This window comes from Triticum dicoccoides, chromosome 5B, assembly GCF_002162155.2.
Source record: "Triticum dicoccoides isolate Atlit2015 ecotype Zavitan chromosome 5B, WEW_v2.0, whole genome shotgun sequence".
NCBI classification, from domain to species: domain Eukaryota; kingdom Viridiplantae; phylum Streptophyta; class Magnoliopsida; order Poales; family Poaceae; genus Triticum; species Triticum dicoccoides.
This window is the reverse complement of record NC_041389.1, coordinates 572,682,117-572,703,054: the sequence shown is the minus strand read 5'-3', so window position 1 is coordinate 572,703,054 and position 20,938 is coordinate 572,682,117. Positions and strand designations below refer to the sequence as shown.

The window sequence follows — 20,938 nt, the reverse complement described above, 5'->3', positions numbered from 1 at the left end:
TTCCTTCAACTTGGCATTCTCCTCCACAAGATGCACATGCTCACAACACGGGTTAGTAGCATTTGCATTATCAATTAAGACCATGTGAGGAAATGTGGCCTTTTTCTTGGTTAGCTTAACTTGGAGTTGAGCATGAGACTCCTTGAGGTTTGCATGAGCACCTTTCAAGACCTTGTGGGCCTTGTCAAGTACATCAAACTCCTCCTTGAGTCTAGCATGATCAACCCCAAGTTTAGCCTTCTCGGAAGTTAGCACACGAGACACAACAAGAGCGTGATCAATATCTTTCTTTAATTTGGCATGGTCATCGTTTTGTGACTCCTCAAGAGCCAAACGATGCCCACGCTCTTCCTCAAGAGCATTAGAGAGATCCGATATCTCATCGGCATAGTCATGACTATGACCTTCCATCTTAGAGATGGTTTCTTCGTGAGCCTCGATCATGTCATTGGCTTCACCAAGTTGTTCCAAGAGAGCAACAAAGTGCTTCTTGGATTTTCCCTTGAGCTTACTCATAAAGTACTCAAATTCATTTACTTCCTCATTAGACCCCTCACTATCATCAATGCTATCCGTCGATGAGGGATTAGGAATGATGGTGGTTTTGATGTTGGGGGTTACCTTGTTGGTGGCTTTAGCCATGAGGCACTTGGCGATGATGTTCTCGTTGGGTGAATCAAAGAGAGACATCCGGGGTGTTGTGGCAATGGCAACGGATGGCATGGCCATTGCTTCACTATCTTCATCATCATCGTCATCCTCACGGTATTCCTCTTGAACCACCAACCCTCGAGTTGGAGTCTTCTTGGTGAAGTTGTTCTTGTTGGGAAAGACTTGGCTTTGTCTTTCCAGATGAGCTTGCCATCATTGTCCTCCCGCTTCTCGTAAGGACAATCCGCAACGAAATGGCTCACATTGCCACAATTGTAACAAGTTATAACTCGTTGCTTGCCCTTGAAGCCACTTGAGTTGTTCTTGTTGAAGTTGGCTCTTGAGTTCTTCTTGCTCCAAAATTGCCTTGAAGCAAGAGCCATGTGCTCATGATAATCATATTTTGTATCTTCGGGATTGCTCTCCTCATCTTCCTCTTCTTCCTCTTATTCCACAATAACCTTGGCCTTCAAGGCAAGGTTGGGCTTCTTTGCCCTTTGAGACCGGAGCACCGCGTTATCGGCGGTCTTGTCCAGGATGCTCATGGCAATGAACTCATCCAACACTTCACTTGAGGTCATGGAGTGGAAGTCCGATCTTTGGCGAATGACGGAGGACATGGCCTTGTTGTAGGGCATCATGGCCTTGAGGAACTTGTGTTTGATCCAATTGTCATCTGTGTCCTTGCTCCCATGATCTCGGAGTGAGACCGCAAGCTTGGTTACTCTCGGAAAGAGCTCACGAGGTTCTTCATCTTCCTTCATAGCAAACTCATCGGCTTCATCTTGCACCACTTCATAATTGGAGCGTTGAATGCTCGCGCTCCCCCGATAGAGTGACACAACGCAATGCCACGCGTCTTTGGCCACGACGTAGGGTCAAAGATGAGGGAGATCTTCGGGGAGAATTGATTCTTGGATGATGAAGAGAGCATTCTCATTGAATTGATTATCCACGGCCTCTCTAGGGGTGAAGTTGCTTGGGTCATGTGGATAGAAACCTTCTTCAATAATTCTCCAAAGATTAGTATTCACATGCTTTAAATGACGCTTGAAGCGATACACCCAAGAATCAAAATCCTCATTTTTCTCAATCTTAGGAGGAGGACCGGCATGATTTAAATGAGTAGAGGGAATCGGTCCACCATAAGTTGGAGGTTACACATGGGCATAGATTTCGGTGCCATTTATACCACTAGTAGAAGGACCCTTTTCACTATTAGCTTCCCCCTTGTCAGAGGTAGCATCCGTCACCTTGTTAGTGGGATCACCCACTTTCATCGGCGAGGTAGACAGTTTAAGTCATTCTAGGAATTTAGTAAACATGCTTTCAACCTTGGTCGTGATGGAGTTTTTCAATGTGTCTAAAGCCACATTGAATTCCTCACAAGAGACCGAGGTTCCCCCATCGGCCGTAGACGAGATAGGATTCACACCGGAGTGCTCCTCCGCACCGTCTGTGGTGTCAACCATACTCTTCGGACGGCAAAGTCCTTAATAAAGAGACGAGGCTCTGATACCAATTGAAAGGATCGATATAGTTGACTAGAGGGGGGGGGGTGAATAGGAAACTAACAATTTTTAAGCTTTTCTTTACCAATTTAAACTTTGCAACAAAATAGGTTGTCTAGATATGCAACTATGTGAGCAACCTATATGATGCAAAAACAACTAGCACATAAGAAAGCAAGGGATACAACACAAGTAGGCTTGCAAAAGTAAAGGGATGAAATAACCAAGAGTGGAGCCGGTGGAGACGTGGATGTGTTACCAAAGTTCCTTCCTTTTAAAGGGAAGTACGTCTCCGTTAGAGCGGTGTGGAGGCACAATGCTCCACAAGAAGCCACTAGGGCCACCGTATTCTCCTCACGCCCTCACACAATGCGAGATGCCGTGATTCCACTATTGGTGCCCTTGAAGGCGGCGACCGAACCTTTACAAACAAGGTTGGGACAATCTCCACAACTTAATTGGAGGCTCCCAACGACACCACGAAGCTTCACCACAATGGACTATGGCTCCGAGGTGACCTCAACCGCCTAGGGTGCTCAAACACCCAAGAGTAACAAGATCCGCTAGGGATTATTGGGGAATCAAATTTCTCTTGGTGGAAGTGTAGATCGGGGCCTTCTCAACCAATCCCGAGCAAATCAACAAGTTTGATTGGCTAGGGAGAGAGATCGGGCGAAAATGGAGCTTGGAGCAACAATGGAGCTTTTGGGGGAAGAGGTAAGTCAACTTTGGGGAAGAAGACACCTTTATATAGTGAGGGAAACAATCCAACCGTTACCCACCCAAGCAGCCACGCACAGAGCGGTACTACCGCTTGGGCAGAGCGGTACTACCGCTGAACAAGCGGTACTACCGTCCCTCCTAGCGGTACTGCCGCGCTTACGAGGGTTGCAGGGTCCTGGACCCAGAGCGGTACTACCGCGGTAGTAAGGGCGGTACTACCGCTTGGAGCGGTACTACCGCCACTACTGCCGCTACTAGTACCGTAAAACCCGACACGAAAAATAGCGGTCTCGAGTCGAGGCGGTAGTAGCCCGGAACCACTGCGGTACTACGGCCGAAGCCAACAAGCGGTACTACCGCTTGACGTGCTTCGGCGGTACTACCGCTGAGGACCGCGGTACTACCGCTGGGAGAGGACAAGGCAGGTAAGGAGAGGAGAGAAAGCTCCAATGAAGCGGAAAGGCACATTAGGTGTGATAAGGATGTGTATGTGTTGATTCCACCCTAGCCTTACCAAAGCGGATCCCCTCTTGATAGTACGGTGACTCCTACGAAACTAGTCCACCAACAGAGAAACGAAGGAGCTACACCGTCTTGAATAAAACACCGGAGGGGAGGAAATTGTCTCGTGCCAAAGAATGGATCTCTGAAAAACTCAATGCACGCGATTAGTCCGCAAAAGCATTGTCATCAATCACCAAAACACCTTGGGGATAAATATGCCTTTACAGTTCTAATGCTAACCTATGCCATGAAAAGATCCACCACACCTAGCCTCTTATGCTGGTCTATGTAGAGAGTGTTTTTTAGGGATTACTACTTGCTAGTAGGTACTGACATCTTATTTGCCCAAACAGGAAAATAACAAGATTTTCAGACGGGGTAATTAATGCAGAATTTTTTTCACAATTGGCAGTAAATATATGTATATATACAAGCATGAACTACAAACTGTAGCTTGTAGAATAAAACAATATGCTACTTACTAGCTTCCTATAATTGGTTCACCACTCTGTAGCACATTCCTTTTGCCTAGTTTCTTATAATCTAAGCTGTACAATGCATAGTCCTCTTGTACATGAACTCTTTTATAGTAAATATAAATAAGGATTACAGTGGGGTTCACAGGTCAAAAGAAATTTAGCAAATCTGGGGAAAAGCAACGAGTGTTTACAGATTCACAACATAGTATTCCAAAACACCACACTGCATTCCCTCCATAAGAGAGAAACAAAAACCAGAGAAATTCAGACCGTGTGCATCTTCTTTACATTTCTATGCATGCAAGTAAAGAAAAGAAAAAAGTTCATAGACCGACCAAACCATTGTACATCTCCACTGCTAGGGTTAGGATGAAGATGGTGTTTCTTGATTCTGCGCATTGCCAATTTTAAGACCATTTACCAACTGCTTGATCTGGTCTCAAGTGAGAGTTCCATGCTCGAGAAGGGCGTCGGCTAGCACATTAAGCTCGTTGCGGTGCGCCGTGATAATATTTTCCGCGTTCTTGCGAGCATTGACCAGTAATTCTTTCACCTCCTCGTCGACCAGGGCTGTCGCTTGCCAGCTCAAGGTTGCCGTCTGCTTCCCATCATTGTTGCCGTAGCAAACAGGGCCAATCCGCTGGCTCATTCCATACTTGGTGACCATGTCTGTCGCCAGCTGAGTCGCCTCTCTTAGACCAGACAGGGCGTCAGAGCTCACCTCGCTCTCTCCAAATATAACCTCCTCGGCCACCTTGCCGCCCATGAGGATGTCCAATTTCGCCAGCATCTTCTTCCTTGAGAATTTATAGGCATCTTCTTCCTCGGGCATCTGGATCACCATGCCTAGAGAGTTTCCCCTGGGGATAATGGTAGCCTTGTAGATAGGGTGAGCGCCATCCGTGTGGATAGCAACAAGGGCCCTCCCTCCCGTGTGATACGCAGTCATGTTCCTGCAGTTATCAGGTATCACCGCCGATTTGCGCTCGCTGCCCATCATGATCTTGTCCTTGGAATATTCAATGTGATCCATCGTAACAGCTTCTGACCCATCCTTGGCAGCCTTCAGAGCAGCCTCGTTCACCAAGTTTGTAAGGGCTGCACCTGAGAATCCCGGTGTCCCCCTCGCAATGGTCATCAGATCCACACCCTTGGCTTTGACCTGAAAAAATAAGAAGATTTGTAGCGAAAGATCAAAGTCTTGAGTTGAAGATTATGAAGACGCCTTATCCTTCTGGACAGAGTATGTACCTTTGACATACAAGCCTCTAGGATCTGCCGCCGGCCCTCAACATCTGGATTAGGAACCTGAACATGACGGTCAAAACGCCCGGGTCTAATAACGGCTTTATCTAGCGACTGTGGAAAGTTGGTCGCTGCGAGAACAATGATACCGTCATTCTGCTTGAAGCCATCCATCTCAACGAGCAGCTGGTTCAGAGTTTCCCTCGCCCCATTTCTGTCATTTACTTGCCTTTGCCCAGCGATGGTGTCGATTTCATCGATGAATATGATGCAAGGGGATTGCTTCTTTGCTTCACTGAAGAGCTCCCTCACTCTTTTAGGCCCAACACCCACCCACATCTCCTCGAACTCGCTGCCGCTGCGTGCAAAGAATGGGACGCCAGCTTCCTCGGCTACAGCTCTCGCCAACATGGTCTTCCCTGTGCCTGGTGGGCCAGCAAGCAGAACACCCTTTGGAAGCTTGCCACCAAGGCTCGTGAAATGCTGCAAATTAAGCATGCTAGGTAAACAATTCGATCAACATCTAGTCTACAGAAACAAAAAGGAGAACCGAATTGCATCAGGCTGCATACAAGTTTCTTAATTGGTGATGGTGATGTCTCTCACCTTGGGATTCCTTAGGTAGTGAACTATGTCCTCGAGCTCAGCTTTTGCTTCGTCAACTCCCTTGACACCACAGAATCCCGTGGTTGATTTCATGGACACGCTACCTTTTTTGGCGTCAACGTAACTGGACTTCCTGCTTAAGTCTGTGGTCCCTTTGTTCACATCATCAAAGTTACCGCCTTTTCCACTGACATCACTGGGCTTCGTGCTTGAATTTGTGGCCGCCTTCTTCAAATCTTCCACGGCTTTGATTATATCATCCAACACTTTGTTCACTTCATCCAAGGTACGACTTTTTCCAGTGACCCCCTTACTCGAATCATCCAACACTTTGTTCACTTCATCCAAGGTACGGCCTTTTCCAGTGACCCCCTTGTTCGAATCATCCAACACTTTGATAGAAAAATTACGATATTCTTCATCCGTGCCTAGCTCATCCGATCTGTTAAGCATAGCATAGAGCACAAGGCCAAGATAGGCTGCAGTGGTCCCCATCACAGTCCAAAAAGCTATGTCCAATGGTTTGGACGGGTGGACCGATTCTGACTTAGCAGTTCCTCCTGGAGAAAACAAGTTGCCAAAAAAATTGCGCGCCGGTTCTGACTTAGCAGTTCCTCCTGGAGAAAACAAGTTGCCAAAAAAATTGCGCGCCGGTTCTGACTTAGCAGTTCCTCCTGGAGAAAATAAGTTGCCAAAGAAATTGCGTGCCGGTTCTGACTTAGCAATTTCTTCCGCAGAAAACAAGTTGTAAAATAAATTGTGCGCTTCTTTTTTCGTGGGAAAAGAATAACATACAGTTAGCGAAAGGAATGCGTGAAAAGAAACAGCGGGTACCTCGAGTTTTGAACTCAGCACTGATGCGGGCGTTTATGTACTTGGAGAGAGCTGAGGAGTCCAAGGGATTCTGCGTTTCAAACTCTCGTATAGCTTCTTGGTCATTAATCTCTTTAAGAAGAGAATCGGCTTCAAAGCGGGCCCGTGCCCTCTGTTCAAAATAATTTGACGTGTATCTCCTCTGTAGGCTTCTAAGCACACCGTCTGCATTATTAAGCATCATCAGAGTTAAAAAAGAAAACTAATTAGTCATCTTTTCAAACCAACAAATCAAAGTCGATCGCAGAAATATAATGTGATATCTGTATGATCGAAAGCAGGATATTGGGCAGCATAATTAAGTCTTGTTTTCTCTGCGTGTGTGTCATGTCATCCTTCCGCATCAAAAGTAGTATAGTAGCAGTAGGTGTCGGCAGTTGGCACATAAGTAGATGGATTAAAGCAATGATGAATGCATACCAGCGGCAGCGGTTGATTTTGCGGCCGCCGCTACCTCGCCGCGAATCACGTTTGCCAATCCACGCCTTGCAAGATGCGTCCCAGCCTGTGACACAAGCACGCAGAGAAATTGAGATGACCTGAACATATGGTGGTATTCAACAATTATTGTTCCCCTAAACTGGCAAGCCCTAGATCTAAAAAGGGCACCACTCTGAAACGCAGAGATGCGGTTCAGCATCGATGAGTAGCCTTTTTCTTTTTTTTCTTTTTTGAGGGAAATCCATGAGCTAGCTAGCTAGCATCAAGCACATGGAGGAACACCTGGCATTCCTTTGGGCTTGAAGCCCCATGTTTGGGCGAGATCATTCATAGTGATAGAAGAAGTAACACAATGAAAGGAAAGGAAAGGAAAGAAATACGTGCCCTGGATAGGACGAGCCGGCATGCCATGACGGACAGGAGCAGGACGTGCTGCGCAAGATTTATTCAGCCCGGTCGGTCAAGAAAGGAATTTGTTTGGGATTTGCTTTTCTTTGCCTCGTGGAGTACAATTTGTTGTTAATTCCTACAGTAGTAGATTCCTAGATGAGATGGACTGCGCAGTAGGAGTAGTATTTAACCGCATCCATCGATGAAACGTCCCGCTTGTTTCTATCTCTACTCTAATCTGGCTATGAACCAAGGCAAGGCGAGGGCAGCAAACAAGGACGGACTCCGGGCGCCCAACGAACCAAGGAATCTTGGTGTGCCACACCCATTCCCCTCGAAAATTATGCCGTATCTGGAGAGGAAGATTCACCTGCGACGAGGCCGCTGCCCCTCCCCGGCCAGATCTGGGCTGAGCCAGCGTCCAGCGAGGGCACGGCCGTCACCAGCGGCAGCAGCGCTCCGCCCGCGAGGGTTGGAATGGGCGGCGGCCGGGACCCTGACTCAAGATTTTGGCACCTGAACTCGACCTCAAGAGGAATGCTTTCGGATCGGTTTTGCACGGACGGAACCCCGGCGTCAACTCCTCAACTTTGATTTGATTATGATTATAAAAACAAGTCTAAAACTTATAGCTCCTTCAAATTTTCTTTGGCAACTCTTCTAACTTTTGTTTTCCGAATTTCATTTCAACTACATGCTTGCACACATATTAAATCCAAACTTGATAATTAAGGTTCACACAATCCACAAACATTGCAAATTGAATTATTCAAGTTCAAACACGCAAAAGGTCCAATGAAGTAATAATCCAAATGAAGAGCATGTTGAAGCACAACAATCAAGTGCTCAACAAGATCATCTTGAAGCAGAGTATGAACTTTCCGGTTCTTGATAACTTGATGACTGCGAGGAATCTATGTATCCTGTTTGCATTGTGTTGGCATGCCTCTTATCTTCAATGATGATGTTGTGCAAAATAAAGCAACATATCATGATTTGCCACAGGACATGTGGCTTCTAATACTCGACACGACCACGTACAATGCCAAAGCACTTTTGAAGCACACCAAAACTCTTTCAATATCCATTTTTGTGGACTCTCGACGTGTTGCAAGGTGCGCTCTCTTGTGTTTTTTTCCATAGGCAAAGTTGGTTCTCTTGTGCCTTGAGGACGTTGGATTGCCTTCACAAACATCCACCAAACCTGGAAAAGGGTCCGGCCAGACCAATATAGCCACCATGTCCGCTCAAGAAACGACCAACCACATCCTAGTTGAGTGGAGGAACTCTTCGGCGACGACTCCAAAGGAAAAGGCACCATCATGCCATCGTCACCGGTAACTGATCCCCATCAGAAGCAAGGCTTTCGCCCAAAGCCCTTCGCCCCAGCACCTCGCCAATCCCCAGGGAAGGGACCCAACCATTGCCAGCAGAGACCACACCGGCAATGTTAGACCATGGAAACTAAACTATATAGAAGTTAAGCTAGGTCCGGCTTACTCCTTAAAATGGAAGCTTAATTCGAGTTCGACTAGAGACGTTCTAATGCATGTGAGGTCCTAACTCTTTCGTCCAAACGTCAACTGAGTTCCAATTCTATCAAAATGCACATCATAGTCCCAAATCTTCTTTAAGTAGTTCATCAGAGGTCCTTTGAGGTAAGTTCGAAAGAAATTTACCAATCTTGGGACACACGACATTCATGTAATTTGAGATTCAGAAGCAGGAGTTTTTACAGATTCACAACACAATATTCCAAAAAATACGCTACATTATCTTTCAGACCTGAAAAAGAAAAAAATCAGAGATCTCTAGACCGTGCGTGCATCTTCTTTACATTTGTGTGCCTAGCTTATCCGATCTTTTATGCGTATTGCTATACGCACCGTAACCCGTGATAGCTCCCATGGACAAGATGAAAATCCAGAAATCCCTTGTCATTCGATCATTCGCCGCTTTGAACATGTTGACCGGTTCTGACTTGACAGTTCCTCCTCCGGAAAACAACAGGTTGCGGAAAAAACTGTGCGTCGTGTCGACTGGTTCTGATTTAGCAGTTCCTCCTGCGGAAAACAAGTTGTAAAGCAAATTGTACGTTGTTTAGGCAATGGGATGGGAAAATAGTACTCCCTCTTCTGTGAACTTTTATAATAAAGGTGTTTACAGATGGAGTAAGAGTTAACGAAAAGAAACGGTGGGTACCTGCTGCGTGAGGGTGGCCTCGTACCCTCTGACCAAGAAAGCTCGATCCGTGTCTCCTTTGTAGATTTGTAAGAATGCGGCCTGCGTTATTAGGCATAGGATTCGAGAAACAAACTTAATTAGTTCCTCCATGGCAAAGAGTCGGCCAACAAGGCGCAGAATTCAGTATTGTAATGATGCCTATACAATCGAAAGCAGAACATATTCGGAAAAAATTTAAGTCTTTATATTTTTCTGTGCGCGCCATCCTTGCGCAGGGGTGATGCTAATCTTGTCAGTGTTTTTTTTTTCGATTTGACCGGGGATTAGCAGTAGCTACTTGTTGGCAGTTGACACATATGTACTAAAGTTAGTACAAAGTTGGGTCATCTATTTTAGAACGGAGGGAGTATGTAGTTGGACTGAAGCTGTAGTAGTAGTTCTTGAATGTGGCGGAGGGAGGGGCAGCAAGCAATGCATACATACCTGCGGCATTCGATGATTTTGCGGCCGCCGCTGCCTCGCCGTAGACCACAGTTGCCAGCCCACGCTTTGCAGGATGTGTTGCAGCCTGTGACACAGACACGCACGCAGAAAAAGTAAGACAAGGCCCGTGAAAATATAATGGTAGTATTCAACAACCCCCTAATATTAATTGGGGAGCCCTAAACCAAACCAAAGAGTCAGTGGCACACTCTGAATCGCATAGAGACGGTGCTTTCTGTGTTGCGGATTCAGCATCGATAACAAGTACTCCCTTGGTCCTAAAAATCTTGTCTTAGATTTGTTCAAATACGGAGGGAGTACATGATCGACGAACAGGGCGAGATGATGATGATGATGAAAGAGTAGCACAAGGGAAATTTTATATAGAATATACCGCAGAAAAGACAGAGGGAAATAAATACCCTGCAGAGGGCGAGCCGGCATGCCATCATCGACGGACAGGGCGTGCTGGAGATAATAATAAGAAAAGAAAAGAATCGCTTGCAATTTGGTTTCGTTGCTCGGCGATGGATTGCTGTTGTTATATGAAGATCGATCGATCCGACTCTAGCAGGAACAGACCTGCGCTGCGCGGCAAACCGGCAACGACTCGCTAATCTTTGTTTGTCTGTGTATGTATGTAGTTGTAATCGATCACAACACGGCCGCCATCGCAGTATCCTATTCCTATCAGGACGAGGTTTCCAACGAATCTATCTAGGTGGACAAGTCAGGTGATGGCTAGCAGGCCATTCCAGCTGCGGCCATTGGAGAGCTTCCATTGGAAACGCGCACCGTGTCAGCTGGGGGACAAGAAGACTCACCTGCGACGGCCCCCTTCCCGGATGGACGTCGGCGGCTCCCGGATCTGGGCCGAGCAGGGCTGCCACGAGCGGAAGCGACGGCGCTACTCCGCTGCTCCTCACCGAGGTCGGCCACCATCCCGGCTGCGAGGGTTGGGGGCAGAGGCCTGGGCGGGCGGCTGACTCAACTCAACCTCAAAAAGAATGCCGAGCCTAACTGGAAAATACACTTTGCTTCCTCGTTGTATATGCACCCTTATGGTGATTTTTTTTAATATTTTAATAAAAAGTCAAAATAGGTAAGAACTATTTTGACAAAACACTTGACTTACTTTTGCACTGATATATAAATGTCGACAAAAAAAAAATAAAAGTTGACCTCACAGCAAAAAAGACAAAATTTATTTGCTATTATAGGTCACTATTCACACTATTTTAGTAAAAAATTTGTCTTTTTTGAAAAGAAGTCAAAAGGATATTTTTTTTTGGATTTTATTTCTCACGAGTACAATAGAAGGTCAAGTTTATTTCAAAAATATTTTCAGGAATTTTTGACTTTTATTGAATTACTAAATTTTTTTCTCATATAGGGTGCATATGTCCCCATAGACCAAAAGTTCCCCTCCGAGTCTAACTGAAAAATAGAGCTGAATGGGGAGAAAGCGTATTTTAGCCTTACCGCTTTCGCTTAAGGGAACTAATAGGCGCTGGCCGACTGGCCCAAATTTAGACCCGTCGCTGCACTGTTGAATCATTCATAACTGCCACCCGCGCTCGCCTCTGTGCTGCTTGTGCTCACCGGCCACCCGTGACAAAAAAAGTGCTCACCACTTGCCCCATCTCTGGTCACCGTGTTTCATTGATGGATGCAGCTTGCCTGCCGCCGGTTCCAGCGCGCCGCACCGTGGTTGCAACATCCCTGAGCCACCGCCTCAGCTTGTCGGCGTCGTTAGGCTCGCACCACCATGTCCTCCAGCAAAAATGCAAAAACACAGAAACTCCATTAGTTTGTTGGTGGTAGCAAAATCACATGTCGGTTGCAGCAAAAAAAACATTGAATCCAGCAAAAGACGCACCGTCACGCAGGCCGCTGCAAAATTCTTGCAAGTTCCAGCAATTCTTTTTTGCCGGTTCCAGCAAAACCCATCTTGACGCCGTCTCGTTGCATCACCAATCAATAGTGGTTGCAACTTTTTCTCCGCCCGGTTCCAGCAGAAAAACCTCTGGTAGTAGCACCGCACCTCGTTGTCTTCACCCCTGGCAGCTACTGGTTGCAGCAAAAATGGGCGCTGGTTCCAGCATCTCCAGGATCTGGTTCTAGCAAAAAAGCTTCCGGTTGTAGCACCGGAGCCCCTCTCCGTCTTCATGTCGGCACTGCTGGTTGTAACAACCCATGACCACTGGTTTCAACGTCGCCGGCTTCGGTTTCGGCATCGCCGGACCCCCTCGCCAGCACCTCGTAGCTTCTTTTCGTTGGAGGAGAGAAGGGGGTGGTCGAGAGCAGCGGGCCACATGGCTGCAGCACGCAGGGAGAGAGGGGCGAAAAGATAAGAAACGGGGCTCAATGCAAGGTGGGAAGAGGATAAGTGGGTGGTGGGCAATGTGTGAGCCAGGAACCCTACAAGTGGGTTGTATGTGCCCCCCTACGATCGCGCGTGATCGCATGGCGCGGGCTCGGCCGGCCGAAAGCTTCAGCTGGTCAGCTGGCAGCAAATGTTTCCCTTTGCTTAATGTATGCAGGATTGACTTGACCACCTGAAAACACTGTAGCAAATGCGACAACAGGAAAAGCCTGGATGAAGCAACCAGCCGGCATGGTTGAATCGAACGCTCATGCTTCTTGTTTGTGCGATGAAGTGGGTGACCTTGTCGGCGCTGTCGCGACAAAGAAGTTTCTCATGAGCCCTATTGGCAATAGTTAACGGCCACACCATGGAAAGGCATGCCTCCAAAGCGTGGCTTGAGCTTTGACAACCTACACACATTCATCCAAAACACAATAGTGGTGCAGTGAGATTGTTCGGAGTTTGTCGCATTATACTTTTTTAAATGATGTTATTATAGTACACGCCTCTTCAGGACACCGCGTAGGCTTTCCATAAAAAAATTTGGGATCGACATATGTGAGGTTTGAAGTTTTTTGTTGTTGTTGAAGCGAACGCAAGGCCTGAAGTTACATGTGTGTATTTTGGGTGCAGTGAAGGCATTACATACATACATATCCATACACAAAAACTACATTTGTATGGCCTGGGATGATTTGAGTTGTTTCTCGGGAAGAAGTTACATTTGTTATCGCCGATAACAAAGTTGCAACCAGCTGCACGTAGATAAAGGTTAGAGGATCCGGTTAGAAGAACTTGCATATCAGTTGCAAATATCCTAAATAAGCCGAAGATCCACCAATAAACTTGGGCTGATCTAACCTATCCAACACCATACACATACATAATGCTCACATCATGTTCACTCTATGTATAGAACTTAAAATGACTTGTATGGCTTCTCGAGTCCATAGGCTGAGCACAGACACGGTGTTACAGCTACACATATTAGACATATCCATATCAGAAAATTGTGCTAGCCTGAACCATTCAGGTAATGTTACCATAGGTCATATCTAACCATGAAATTTCATAAAGAGATCACTTTAAAAACAAATCTCTATGACCAGATCAAAGTATCCAAATTAAGAGGTTGTATGGCTGTGCTTAGCAAGTAAACTCATGTTATGTCATATAGTTCTAGCGACACAATGCATACTGAACTTCAGTTATCTATGGCAAAACGGCTTCAGACGCCCAACAGGAAATTAAGTGGTAACTTAGCACCAGACATATAACAGATTACAGATGACTAAAACTTTAGGCAAGGAGGTTCCTTGATATGACTCGGAAGAAACTCTGGCAGTGTTTGATCTGCAGAATCTAAAGAAACTTTCATCTACATGTGTGGTACAGTATACATAGACAGGAACGGGGTATTGTTTTTTACATCACTGCTTGCGGTTTGCAAAGCCAAAAATGGCATGACGCCATGAAAACCACAGGCTACCAACAACAGTACAAAAAGTAGTTCCTGTTCTGTTAGGAGCAAGAAAGATGTTTCCAGACTCTGCTGACTACACGATTTCGGCAGGAAAATATAGTTTTCTCGTTAACGGACGTGACTAACTTCCGGACGGTAGGAATTTAGCGATAGGTACGGACGATCAACCGAGTATTGAGTATTGATGCATCGAGGGTACGCAGCCTGGTTCTTTGGTTCTTTCAGCTAAATTCCACCTCCCTTTTACCACATATATGCATGCATGCAAAAAAGACAAAATTGATGATGTCATCCTAGATTCCCTTTAATTTCGAAAATCAAAATGTTTTGTAGCTCAAACCGTCAGTCCGATTGAAAAACCGTTTTCACATAAAGGATTCGTCGCGACGAGACCTTAGAAACTAGATCCCATGTTGATATGTTCCGACGACTTTATTTTTTTAGGTAAAAATTTACCACACCTATGCAACGTAAGTTATCACGGGTGTGGTACATAAATTATCATGTTATTTACACAGAAAATTACTGGGGATGAAAATGGTTCCTTTAACCTTCTATTCACATGCACATGCGTGCATGCATTAGAGGAAGATATGAAATCTGATGTCATCCTAGATTCTTTCCTGTTTCATTTTAAAATGTTTTATATCTCAAACTGTTGATCAAATCAAAAAAATGTTGTCACGTAAAAAAATACGTCGCGGTGAGACCTACGAAACTAGATCCCATTTCATATGTTCTGATGACTTTTGTCGTGCAAATAGTTATCGTCCTGGGCTCAGTAAGTTATCAACTTTGATGTGTGTATATTATCATGTTATTTACATATGAGTTATCGTGGTATGTTTTCAACAAAATTTTTTACCAGGATAAAGTTACGGCGGTGTTTGTCCGGGAGTTATCATGTCCGCGCTTCGTATATTATCACGTTATTTACACATAAGTTATCGAGGGTATGTTTTCAAACAACTTCATTCCCCGCGGTCAAATGTTACCACAATGTTTATACGTGAGTTATCAAGTCTACGGTGTGTATATCACCTTGCTATTTACGCAGAAGTTATCGGGAGAGCGTATGGTTTCAAACAACTTCCTCACCTTCCCTCACCCCTGGATCAAAGTTACCGCGGTGTTTCTGTGTGCGTTATCATGTATACAATGCGTATAGTACCATGATATTTATAGGGAAGTTATCGGCCAAGGCTAACTAAGTTATCAGCTCTTTTGTGCATATATTCCATGTTATTTACACACGATTTACCGATGGGTGTTTTTCAATAGCCCCCCTCCCTATAAAAAGTTATCACATCTGAACTAAGTTATCAACTCAGTTATGCATATATTATCATGTTATTTACACATGAGTTATCGGGTCAAAGTTATCACCGTGTTTGTATGTAAGTTATCAGGTATGCGATGCGTATATTACCATGTATTTGCACAAAAATTACCGGGGACATATTTCTTCAACTTTATTTTGCCGGGTTAAAACTTATCAATGTGTTGCACATAAGTTATCAGTTTTGTGGTGCGTAAAATTACCATGTTATTCATCCAGGAGTTATCGGGAGTGTATTACAACAACCCGCTTCCCCATCAAAGCTCTCGCATTGTTTGTACATCAGGTGTGTGGTACGTAAATTACCATGTTCTTCACACAAAAATTATTAGGGGTATGTTTTCAACAACGCCACCCCCCCTCCCGCCAAAGTTATCACAATAGTTGTACGTAAGTTATCAGATGTGCGATGTGTAAATTACCATGCTAACTACACATTGACCTCATCGTATTAACATTGTCCGTCAGCACCATCGGGGCATTTTGCAGTGACACCATCATAGCCAAGCGAGTTGAATTATGTTCCACTCTAATAGCACTACATACATGTTCAATGTAATATAGAAACCAAAAGTCAACTACGAAAATTCCCTTTCGTTCACATAAGAACTAGATATAGAATAGAAGGTTGTTGTGAAAATGTACTAATCCGACGACCAAGTATCAAATCCCTGAAGTACCTATATTTTTCTACTTTAATCAAGCATTAATTTTAGCATAAAAAAGCATGGCTGAAGTCATAGCCACTAAACGAGGCATTAACCCCATAAAAGAAGGAGCATGCACATGCACTACCGGACTCGCGGTCTATGCCTACGGCCACGGGCCGTCGGCATAGGCCCCTAAGCCGTTGGCATAGATCTATGCCGACGGCTGCCGTCGGCATAGCCCCGTCTGTGTAGATCACGTCAGCGTACTCCTGTCAGACCGTCGGCATAATAATGCCGTCGGCATAGGAGGGTATGCCGACGGTTGCGCCAGGGCCGTCAAAACTGCTGGCAGCTCAGGAGGCGACACGTGGCAAAGATATGCCTACGGCAAAGCCGTCGACATAGGTTAAATCTATGCCAACGGCTTTGCCGTAGGCATATCTTTGCCACGTGTCGCCCCCTGGTTGGCTATGCCTACGGTAAATCTATGCCGACGGCTTTGCCGTAGGCATAGCCCTGCCACGTGTCGCCTCCTGGTGGCTCCTGAGCGTATCTATGCCGACGGCTTTACCGTAGGCATAGTTTTTTTTATTTTTTTCCCTGTTTTCTCTTTTCCAATTCATTTGACAACATTTCAAAACAAAATAATATGAAATATGACAGTTCATCAACATTATTTAAACATAGTTAAGTTCATCATCTAAAGATCATCACTGGCGAAAGTCCACGAACATAAGAGTAGTGCAAGACATGAAACATCATAGAAGTTGAAACATGAAAGACATGGCACAACGGCCGCATACACGGAATCATCATCGACATCAAGCACCACCGAGTCCACCTCCGCCAAAACCACCACCACCACCGAGTCCACCTCTGCCAAAACCACCACCTCCGCCAAGTCCACCTCCGCCAAAACCACCACCACCACCAAGTCCACCTCCGCCAAAACCGCCACCGCCAAGTCCACCTCCGCCAAAACCGCCACCGCGACCACCATCACTTTGCCAGATCGGAGTGACTGGGGTCGACGGAGCAGGAGTCGAGCCACCGATCCCCTACATGTTTGAAAGAAGATTCTAAGGGTAAATATGACATGATAGTGTTGAATGAACGAGAACTAGTTTGTCATTAGTTAGCCAAATTTACTAACCGGAGTATCACCGCCTAGTGCCAGCCATTCCTCGAACGTGGGAATGTGTGGGGCGTCTCTCGTAGGTGGTGGTGGGGGTCCAACTTGTGGTGGCTCCGTGCGGTTAGTCCAAGACGCCAACATAGCCTGGATGTTAGTTAAACAAGTCCACTTAGAAACAAGTCGTGATCAACAAAGTCAGAAGGAATGAAAGTGCAAATTTGAGCTTGGTTTAAGAGGGCAAAACTAACCGCCATCACTTGACGACTGTAATCATCGTTTGCCTTCACTCGTTGCAAGTACTCCCTCACCTCAATATGCCTATGCTCGAGAAAGGCCTGATATGCCTACAAAATTGAGGTTGTTTCTAAGTGGGCAGTGATGAAAATAAACTAAGAAAGATAGAGACAAAGAAGATAAGGGGAAGTACTTACAGCACGTTGGCGGACTAAGGGAGGCTGCGAACGCCCCGTTCTCTCTAACGGGCTTGGGTTAGTAGCCCGAAGCCGTGTGTACGAGATCGACGGAGTGATCAAGCCATCAAAACACGAATACCGGCCATGGGACTTACCCTGGATGGCCACCACCGCCGTGTCGTTGATCTGAGACTGGGCGACCTCAGGAACGGGAACATCCGGATGCAACTTCTGATAGTTCTAAGTGTAAGACTCCAGGTGTTTCTCGGTGTTGCCGTAGTACTGGCTCTCTCCCTCCTTGCGATCACTCCGCTCGCGGGCCAGCTTCCATGACTCCATGTCTGAGAGCGGCCTCTACAACTTGTCCTCCTGCAACGTCAAACAGAAGTTAGCCATACATAAGAACATGACGGTAAAGAAGAACCAAAATGCATCTTTCATATAGATATACCTTCATGGCCTTGAAGCCCTAGTGGTTCCTGTTTCCTTGGCCGTGTGTCCCGTCTTTTCCACGGTTAGCCCGGGCCTTGATGCTCTTGGCAACAAACTCTGGATCGTCACCGACCCACCTATCCACCAAACATGCCCATCCGTCATGCCTTCCATAGCACCAACGAGGAACAACCTATGCAAATTTTGGAAGCATGACATGTGAGCACGAAACATATAGTTGACTCCTTGAAACAATGAAAAGTCAGTAATAGTTACCATCATGAACTGCTCCCTGCTCATGGTAATTTTTTGCCTCTGTGCTTGAGTTTTGGTCATCTTTTGTTGCAGGTAGATGTGGTAGTACTGTGAGACGGCAACCCAACGCACCTCGTACTACAACTGACGAGCTTTCTTCTTTGCAGACACAAGTAAGACCACGTCGGCTCTGGCCTTGTGCTCGTCAAGAACTCTATAGAGTTGCTGCAATCATGCATAAACCAGAAGCAAACAAGGCATGAGTTGAGTGATTCAATGATAAACTATGAACGAAACTAAAGACAAGTGATTCAAAAGGGAACTTACCCAAAATTGGGTGATCACGGCCTTAGCGGCCGTCCCGTACTCCGCATTGCTGCAAGCCTCATAGTGGGCCCAGCTTGTGGCCAAAACACGCAGCTGTGGGTCCCTGTCTGGCCGCGGGCAGAATAGGCCAGGCCAAAACTGCTTCAACAGGACAGTGAGAAGGCCGTTCGGTTTACGGCCCTTTCCGCGAAGGATCCAGTTACTGCAAAAGAATCAAAGGGTTGCCATGTGTACAATAAAAAAATGTTGTCATGTGTTGAAAGTATGATTGAGATGCACTTACTCTGTCCCTGCAGGTTCAATGAGCCACTTGTGCGCCTCGATAGAAGGTAGTGTAGGTACTCCGGCATTACCACGCAGCCACCCCTGCGGAGCACCCGGTGGCAAGTCACCCCACAACTCGGGGTCAACCTCCCCTCCACCCTCCTCGCCCTCCTCCTCACCCTCCTCCTCGGCCTCCTCCTCCTCGGCCTCCTCCTCCTTACCCTCCTCCTCGACATCAGGAATATACTCCTCCTCCTCAGACTCAGAAGCTGCATCAGCATAGGAGGGCATCGAAGAAGACCCTCCTATTTCGGACACGGCCCGGAGTTTTTTGGCCCGGTTGCCTCTCCCCCCACCTCCTCGTCCTCTAGGGGCTCTCCCCCACCCCCTCCTCCTCTAGGGTCTCCTCCCCCGACCCCTCCACCTCCCTATGAGGTGCCATCCTCGCGTAGTCGGGAGGGAACCTTGTGGGCTCGTCCACTCCGAGTGAGTCCTCCTTTGAGTTTACTGAGGAAACTGGCACCGCTGGACTTGCCCATGATTAGCAAACCTGCATTGAGAAGAGAATAAACAATTAGTAAGGATATAAAGAAAACAAGCATACAGGAAAGACATTAATAACGGAAGAGCACATTATTAAAAGAACATACATTTTCTAGAACCCATATGAATCATCACTATTGTAATCTATTTGTCGACCGGTCTCATCATCACTATCCCACATATCTTCTTCGTTGTCTGACGGAGGTGGAGGCTCTTCCTCATCGTCAGCGTCAGCGTCTTCATTTAACTTTTCAAGCATAATTATGTCTCTTTGATTCACAACTGCCTCACCATCAATCCGTGCGTCGTCGTCGTTTGGGTCCAGGTCAACATAACCCAAGTCATCATCCTCCTTGTTTTGGACCACGTCATCATGTTCCTCTTGAAAGAACACTCCCTCGTATGTCATGGGGTTTATGTTGTAGTAATCATCATCGTTCGGGTCCGGTAGCTTACCATGTGGCGACACCTTGAACACAACTTCCCAACCCTTTAGGTACTCTTTCTGGCATGGGTAAGGCAGATAATATACTTGTGTGGCCTGGGTAGCGGCGATAAAGAGATCAGCTCCGGCATAGACGGTTGATGGTTTAACTTCAACTAAACAAACAAAAGGCGTATGTCTCAGACCCTTTTTGGGGTCGAACCATCGGCATTTGAACACAGTGAGACTTAGGTGTTTACGGCCACATTTGAATGTAAGCTCGTATATTTTTCCTACCCTTCCGTAGTAATCTACATTATTATCTCCTTCGGTGAAGACTCCAGTATTTATGGTTTTGGGATCAGGCCGACTGTTCTGGTGCTCCTCTATATGGAAGAGATACCCATTCACATCATACTTTTGGCATGTCATGACGGTAGGGTCAAAACCCATGGAAACCCATCTCAATTCTTCATCCATTGACTCGTTCGGATCATTTCCCTACAAGTTTAATTGAAATTATAGGGTGCATGAGTTTAATTGGAAGTGTGAAATGGGTAATAGGGAAGTGTGAAATATTACTTTCTCCATGAACCACACAACGAAATTTTTCCTTCCATCAGCACCCTTTCGGAGAAGAGCAAGTGCCTCCGCTTCAGTAGGAGGCAGCATTCCCGTCCACTCTTCCTCAACGAATCGACTACAATAAGAAAAGCGGTATAAGAACTAGGCAAAGTGAACATAATGAATTGACTAAAAGAATGGTGCAAAGGTATTACCTCATCCACTCATCCTCAACTTCCTTGATGTTGTGCAAGATATAGAACATGACATCCTCCCACTCATTTCGTGGCATGGCATAAGATGTCGAGCATCCAGCCCTGCCACCTTGCCCGATGAATAGAGGCAACTTGGGTTTATACTTGGGTTCTTCTGTATTGTATCGGACATGCCACAACACCACCCCGCATGTATGAGGGCCTGGTACGACGCTCCGGTGGCATTGCTACCCCCCAGGGCCCCCGTCCCGCCTAACCCTGGAGCGGTTGACCACGAGATCTAGCCCTTTGACTTCCCACGGACGGGCTTTGACCAGTGGACCTCTCCACCCGGTTGTGTCAGTTCGGCCAATAGGGACACCCGGGAGCAACATCCGGGCCAAAACCACAGCTACATCCACTCCGTGTAGACCCGACACGTCCGTTTCCCCCCTCC

The 20,938-nt window shown here is 46.3% G+C and overlaps 2 protein-coding genes and 1 pseudogene across 4 annotated transcripts; all 3 read right to left on the bottom strand.

Moving 5' to 3' along the window:
- Positions 1 to 3,990: 3,990 nt before the first annotated feature.
- Positions 3,991 to 7,961, bottom strand: LOC119311711 (ATP-dependent zinc metalloprotease FTSH 5, mitochondrial-like). The gene is made up of 6 exons (XM_037587400.1): positions 7,794 to 7,961; positions 7,013 to 7,097; positions 6,554 to 6,757; positions 5,720 to 6,447; positions 5,120 to 5,596; positions 3,991 to 5,030 (listed from the first exon to the last, which is right to left on the bottom strand). Exons 4-6 carry the CDS (start codon positions 6,212 to 6,214, stop codon positions 4,308 to 4,310), a joined length of 1,695 nt encoding a protein of 564 aa, XP_037443297.1. The 5' UTR covers positions 6,215 to 6,447; positions 6,554 to 6,757; positions 7,013 to 7,097; positions 7,794 to 7,961; the 3' UTR covers positions 3,991 to 4,307.
- Positions 7,962 to 9,097: 1,136 nt separating this feature from the next.
- On the bottom strand, positions 9,098 to 12,467 carry LOC119311710. 3 transcript variants are annotated; one of them, XM_037587398.1, is made up of 5 exons: positions 11,573 to 12,467; positions 10,915 to 11,060; positions 10,091 to 10,175; positions 9,626 to 9,706; positions 9,098 to 9,486 (listed from the first exon to the last, which is right to left on the bottom strand). In XM_037587398.1, exons 2-5 carry the CDS (start codon positions 11,030 to 11,032, stop codon positions 9,474 to 9,476), a joined length of 297 nt encoding a protein of 98 aa, XP_037443295.1. In that variant the 5' UTR covers positions 11,033 to 11,060; positions 11,573 to 12,467; the 3' UTR covers positions 9,098 to 9,473. The 3 variants fall into 3 exon arrangements, with proteins under 3 accessions (XP_037443295.1, XP_037443296.1, XP_037443294.1); XM_037587399.1 differs by lacking the exon at positions 10,915 to 11,060 and having other exon boundaries at positions 11,573 to 12,461; XM_037587397.1 differs by lacking the exon at positions 10,915 to 11,060 and having other exon boundaries at positions 11,722 to 12,461.
- On the bottom strand, positions 9,837 to 9,945 carry LOC119313207 (annotated as a pseudogene).
- Positions 12,468 to 20,938: the final 8,471 nt, after the last annotated feature.

Excerpts from the sequence above, each read along its gene's own strand:
- LOC119311711 (XM_037587400.1), bottom strand. The coding sequence starts at position 6,214 with ATGGGGACCACTGCAGCCTATCTTGGCCTTGTGCTCTATGCTATGCTT. Across the intron at positions 5,597-5,719 it reads ACTACCTAAGGAATCCCAAG|CATTTCACGAGCCTTGGTGG; the intron begins GTGAGAGACATC and ends CTTAATTTGCAG. Across the intron at positions 5,031-5,119 it reads TAGAGGCTTGTATGTCAAAG|GTCAAAGCCAAGGGTGTGGA; the intron begins GTACATACTCTG and ends TTATTTTTTCAG.
- LOC119311710 (XM_037587397.1), bottom strand. The coding sequence starts at position 11,810 with ATGTTGCAACCACGGTGCGGCGCGCTGGAACCGGCGGCAGGCAAGCTG. Across the intron at positions 10,176-11,721 it reads GACCAGAGATGGGGCAAGTG|GCTGCAACACATCCTGCAAA; the intron begins GTGAGCACTTTT and ends TCTGTGTCACAG. Across the intron at positions 9,487-9,625 it reads AGGCCACCCTCACGCAGCAG|GAGGAACTGCTAAATCAGAA; the intron begins GTACCCACCGTT and ends TGTTTTCCGCAG.